Genomic DNA, 6079 nt, shown 5'->3' with positions numbered 1-6079 from the left:
CTGCAGTGACAGGACAAGGAATTATAAGGAGAAATTGAAAAGGGGACATTTAGATATGATATTAGGAACAGGTCTTTCCTGTGAGGGTGGTGAGACACTGGCACAGGTTGCCCAGGGAGGCTGTGGCTGCCTCAGCCCTGGCAGTGTTCAGAGCCAGGTTGGCTAAAACCTTGAGCAACCTGGTGTGGTGGAAGGTGTCCCTGCCCAGGGCAGGGGATTAGGACTGGATGATCTCTAAGCTCCATTCCAACCCCTTAACATACTGTGATTTGTGTGTGGGTTGGGGTTTTGGGAGGATTTGAGTTACTTTTATTGCTCCACTGCTTGATGCAGTGGCTTTCCTGACACAGTGGCTCTTCTCATTGCAGGGAGGTGAGGTTTGCACCAGGCATGGCATGGAGCCATGGATGGCATGGAGAGATGATCCCTGGGAAAGTCTGTCCATGTTCATCCTTGCAACATGAGTCTTTCCAGCTTAGAATTGTCCTCATGCCCATCCCACTCTGCCCCTTCCCTCCTTAAACAATTCGCTTTTTCCAGCCTCCTGGTTTACCCTGGGCTGAAGGGTGATCCATGGTGTTGAGCAGGAACAACCAGGAGGGACCTTTTGACAGCAATCTGATGGAGACTGGACAATCCCTGGAGCTCTGGCAGCAGATTTCCACCCACTTTACTAAGAAAGGATAAAACTCCCCAACCTCTTAGATAAAAATGATCTCATTTTAGCTCAGAACAGGGAGGAGGGGCAAAGAAGAGACATTTTAGGGAGGGGAAAACAATCTGAGCTAGTCCAACATGTGGCAGATGATTTATGGTGTATTAAAAGGATGGGGAGGAAATAACTCATTGATGAAAGTGACTTCATCAGTGAGTGTTCACATATGTCTTCCTGATGGGGCTCAGGGACCCAGGAAAGAGTTGGCTCTACTTTTAGGGCTCCTGGGCTATGTTTTGGGGGTTCCTGAGCATTGTAGTGCCCTCCCACAGCCTGTCCTGTGGGCTGAAGTGGGAGGGAATAGCCTGGGAATGCATCCACCCATTGTGATACTACCCATAAGAGGTTTGCAGCTTTCCCCTCACCTCAGGGTCACGTGGGGAGGAGGAAAAGAGAGAATTGGGGAATTTCATGTTTCTTGGAGTTGTTTTATCACTGTGACCATCTCTGTATTGCAGGACATGACCTACCTGTGTATCTCAGCCTCAGATTCATCCAGTCAAAACCTGTAAGTTTTCCTTTTCTCTCACAGCATCAAGTGTCGGTAGTTTTTGGTCAATAGAACTTCAGATTCTGCAGAGTGAAGGTTCAGTCCATTCATGCTGGGAAATTCCATATCATTCCTGAGCTGGACAGAATTTGAGGTCCATTCTCAGGTGGTAAATAGGGCTTAAAATCCATTTCTGTGTGTGTTTGCAGACAGTAAATTCAGTTTTCCATTAAACTTCAGAGTTATACTGCCAGAAAGGTTGGAATTTGGAGCATGAGAAAGACAAGGATTTGTGTTGGTGTTTTCTTTGGAAGGAGAAATGAAGTATTGATTAGAATGAATATTTTTTCACTAAACAAAGTACAGATACTCGTAAGTCTTGCAATGTTTTTGAGCTGAAGCTGGTCAGAGGTGCTGAAGCCCCTGGATTTCATGGGATGCTGATGCCAGGGAGGAATCATCATCTTGCTGCCACTTTGGGTGACAGCCACCCATAAATCATCCATTTCCCCAACAACTGGACAACTCCAGGGGACTTATCTCTCCAATCAAACCCTAAAAAGCACCAAAACACATCACAGAGTGACCAGGCTGATCCCTGGTTGTGGAAGTGCTGCTTTTCCAGCATCCCTAGGAGCAGCCCTGCCCTGGGGGTTGGATTCTGCTTGCTCATGCTCCTGCTGAGCGGAAAGAGAAGCTTGAGAAGAAAACTCTGTCTCAGCAAGAACTTGGGTTTTTTTGGTTGTTATTTTTTTTTCTCTTCTCTCAGTTCTTTGCATTTGTGGCATGTCTAGAAAAGGCAAAAAAAGGGGGGAGAAAAAAAGCATCTAAGGCTGAGTGCAGGAAGGAAGAGTTATTCAAGGAACTATTTTCTGCTTGTCAGTTTATGCCTTGGATTTCACAATCTTGGTGAACTTTGTATCCTGCAGAGGAGCTGCTTTGTGACTCAGGACCTCAGTGGCTCTCAGGATTCCCATTCCATGTTCCTAGCCCATGCTTTGAGGCTGGAAAAGCACAGGGAGAGCTTTCCTCTGGCTTCTTGCCTGGGTGAAAACACCCCATGGAGTGAAGGAGGATGGACGGGGTGGCTGAAGTGCTCATCACACTCCCTCTGGGATGGGTTGGAAGAGGTATGCTGTGTGCATGGAGCAGGATGGAGGCATGAGCATCATGTCTGTGCAACCAAGGTGCATCCTGGTCCCACCAAGGACCTGCATCCTGGTCCTACCAAGAAGCATCCTGGTCCTACCAAGCATCTTCATTCTGGTCCTACCAAGGACCTGAATCCTGGTCCTGCCAAGGACCTTCATCTTGGTCCTAGGAAGGTGCTGAAGAACATGTTGCCCAGGGAGGCTGTGGCTGCCTTAACCCTGGCAGTGTTCAAAGCTAGGTTGGCTAAAGCCTTGAGCAATGTAGTGTGGTGGGAGATGTCCCTGCCCAGGGCAGAGGGTTAGGACTAGATGATCTCTAAGGTCTGTTCCAAACTCTAAAATTCTATGATTCTGTGAAAAGGACTGGGGTCTGGAAAGCTTGGAGTTGTGGGGGCAGTACCTGCAGGCCCTGGGAGATGATGTCTACTCTGTGAAGATAAATAGGATGAAGTGAAATGCTCTGGGACAAGCTTTAGGCAGGGAAAGACCACCCAAATGTTTATGCTCTGTTTGCTATGGTGGTGGAAGATGAAGACCATGAGGAACAATGGACTGACATCTCCTTCCAGGGTTGAGAGGCTCAGTATTTTTAGCATGATCACAGTGTCAGATACTTTCCTGTCTCACCTTTTCCTGGACAGAAGAAATCTTTGCTATTCCTGAATCAATTCATCCTTGTTTATAGCATCATATAATCATCAAGGTTGGAAGAGACCTCTAAGATCATCAAGTCCAACCATTAACCTGTCACTGCTGTAACCCCTAAACCATATTCTCCAGAACCACGTCCAGACACCTCTCAAACATTTCCAGAGATCGTGACTCCATCACCTCCCTGGGCAATATTCCAGTTTCTGACCAGCTTGCCTGGTTGGTTTCTTAGAAGGTGCTGAGCCCAGCGCTTCCAGGGTAGGGAGAAGAGCATCCCTTTTCATGGGCTAGAAAGGATGGAGGAGGTTTTGGAATGTTCTGCCTTGTCCCTGCAGGGGAGCCAGCTCCCTTGGCAAGGGCTGTGGGGGGAATAACTCTGCAGTAGCTCATGTCTTGGCTTCTGAGAAATCAGGAAGGCTGTGTCATGCAGAGGCAGAGGAAGTCTGACGCCGGGGCAGAGGTGCTGCTGACTCCCTGCCAAAGGGATCCTCTTCTCCTGGAAAACCTAAGGCTGTGTGGTCAGGGAGTCCACCAGCATCAAAACTGACCCAAAATTAGGTTTTCTGCCTCAAAACTGCCCCAGGGCTCAGCATGACTGTGAGGGTGAGTAGGGATGGGCAGTGTGTATTGGAAGCACATTCCAAGGGGAGGAATATTTGGCTCAGAGTGGGATCTTGGAGGCACAGCAGCTTCCAGCATCATATCTAGTGAAGAGAACAAGGGATGTGTCTCACCAGGGCTTTTGTAATCCTCCCACAAACACTCACTTTTATCCCATCAGTACATATGGAGTTAGTTATCCTGTTGCCTAGGTCTCCATCTGGAAACTCTGGCTCCAACCTGGTTGGAGTGGTTTGGGCACTGGTTTGGGTGAATGTGCTCCGTCTGCCTTGCCAGCAGTTACTGGTTATCTCTTTGAGAATGCAGGCAGCAACCCATGGGCATGCCCATGCTGTTGCTGGCAGCCCTTTCTCCCTGGCACAGGCATCTGCCTGTGGGTGGGAAGGGGAGCTCCAGGCAAAATGGCTCAGGAGACACCTTCTCCCTGCTTTGTTCCCCACTGGCATCTTTCTCTTAGAGGGAACCAGGAGGTTTGGGCATTGTCTGGGGATTAGGGGTGAGCCAATGGCTCAGGAAAACAGCTGATGTGGGTAAGTGCATGTTCCTTGGGCACAGGATGACAATTTCCCCTGGAGCTTGTCCCCCTGGGGTCCATTCTGAGGTGGCTTGGCTGATGACATCACCCTATTTCTGCTTCCTTGGAAAATCTCCCAGGTAATTTTCTCCCAGAAGATGAAGATCACGCGATCTGCCTTCACCTGGCAGAGGAAAAATCTCTACTCTTACCCCACATCAGTGGTTCCAGGGTGGTAGGAAGCCCTTGGTGGGGACATAACCTCTGCTGCCAGGGTGTCCTAGTGCCTCACAGGGGTGGGCAGCCCTCTCCTCCTTCCCTCCTGCCTAGAATCACCAAGTCTGGAAGAGGCCTTTGAGACCATCAAGCCCAACCTGCCTCTCTCCTTGCAGGCTGCAGCATTTTAAGGAGAGCATCAAGTTCATCCATGAATGCCGACTCAGAGGGGGAGGCTGCCTTGTCCACTGGTGAGAGCTGCTGCAACCTCCTCATGTCCTGTCAGTCCTCTGGGAGGTGGGGATGGGCTCCCAAAAAGTGTCCTCGATGTCAAACATCACTTGTGGTGGGGAGGAAGGAGAGAAGACAAGGAACAGTGGGAAGGCGACGGGAAGGTGTCCACTGCAGGGTCCACAGGGTTGGGTGGTCCATGCACTGACAACCTGAGCATCCAAAGAGGTGAGACAGGTTTAGAGCCACCAGCACTAGAGCACCAGTGTCTCTTTGTTCATACAACTCCTCACCCCTTCCCAACCCATGGCTGGGGAAGCCCAGTAGCAACCCAGAAAGACAGGATGCCCAGGGGAAGCTGCATCCCATGGGTAGGGACAATGAACTTTAAGGAAACCCAACATAAGGACATGGAATTGTTGGAGCAAGTCCAGAGGAGGCCAGGAAGCTGAGAAGAGGACTGGAGCATCTCCCCTATGAAGACAGGCTGAGAGAGTTGGGGCTGTTCAGTCTGGAGAAGACAAGGTTGTATGGAGACCTCAGAGCAGCCTGCCAGGAAGGTTGCAGGGAAGCTGCAGAGGGACTCCTTGTTAGGAGCCGCAGTTACAGGACAAGGAGCAATGGGGAGAAATTGAAAGAAGGAAATTTAGAGTAGATAATAGGAAGTTGTTTTCCTGTGAGGGTGGCGAGACACTGTCACAGGTTGCTCAGGGAGGCTGTGGCTGCCCCAACCCTGGCAGTGTTCAAAGCCAGATTGGATAAAGCCTTGAGCAACCTGGTGTGGTGGGAGGTGCCCCTGCCCAGGGCAGGGGGTTGGGACTGGATGATCTCTAACCTCCATTCCAACCCCTTAATCTATGACTCTGTGGGTGTCTTACCAACCCCCGTGGTAGGAATACTTCTCCCTGACACTGTTCCCTCTGTCCACGGCAGCCTGGCCGGGGTGTCCCGCAGCAGCACCCTGCTGGTGGCTTACCTGATGACAGTGACTGAGCTGGGCTGGCAGGATTGCCTGGCTGCCACCAGGGCCGTGCGCTCCTTCGCCAACCCCAACTGTGGCTTCCAGCAGCAGCTGCAGGACTATGAGAGGACCTTCCTGCAGGAGGTATGTCCCACCCTGATGTGCCTTTAGAGGAGCTGGCAAGCAGGTCTGGCCCTTTAGCATACATCTCTGTGCCCAGCCAGCTGTTTGCCCCAGCTGGATTTTGTGGAGGTTATTTAATCCCTGCGGATTTTGGGGTTTGCATGCAAAACCCAAGACAATCAAGTAGAAGTGCCTGGATGGTATGTGAGTGCACTTCGAAAGTTCTTTCTAACACTGAAACCACAGTTATTTCCTTGAGAGTTCAGTTAGGACAGACTGGGAGGGATGGGGAGAAGTTTGCCCCCTGGGAAACTTGGGAAGGAGCTGGGCTGATTTCTGGGAATGCAGGAGGCAGGAATAGGGAGAGGGGAGGGGAAGGGGAGGGAAGGGGAGAGGGGAAGGGGAG

The 6079-nt window shown here is 50.6% G+C and overlaps 1 protein-coding gene across 1 annotated transcript in view; it reads left to right on the top strand.

Moving 5' to 3' along the window:
- The window catches only part of DUSP22 (dual specificity phosphatase 22), a gene marked incomplete at its 3' end in the record, with an annotated part of 11144 nt that extends 5450 nt beyond the window's left edge, over window positions 1-5694 (top strand). Inside the window, exons 4-6 of the mRNA XM_009074860.1 lie at window positions 1174-1223; window positions 4535-4609; window positions 5523-5694. Of these exons, the coding sequence (XP_009073108.1) occupies window positions 1174-1223; window positions 4535-4609; window positions 5523-5694 (297 nt within the window). The remainder of the gene's footprint in view (window positions 1-1173; window positions 1224-4534; window positions 4610-5522) is intronic.
- Window positions 5695-6079: the final 385 nt, after the last annotated feature.

The sequence above is a fragment of the Acanthisitta chloris genome, unplaced genomic scaffold (genome assembly GCF_000695815.1).
Source record: "Acanthisitta chloris isolate BGI_N310 unplaced genomic scaffold, ASM69581v1 scaffold12435, whole genome shotgun sequence".
NCBI lineage: Eukaryota > Metazoa > Chordata > Aves > Passeriformes > Acanthisittidae > Acanthisitta > Acanthisitta chloris.
The sequence above is the reverse complement of the archived record's forward strand: the minus strand, read 5'-3'. Positions and strand labels throughout refer to the sequence as shown.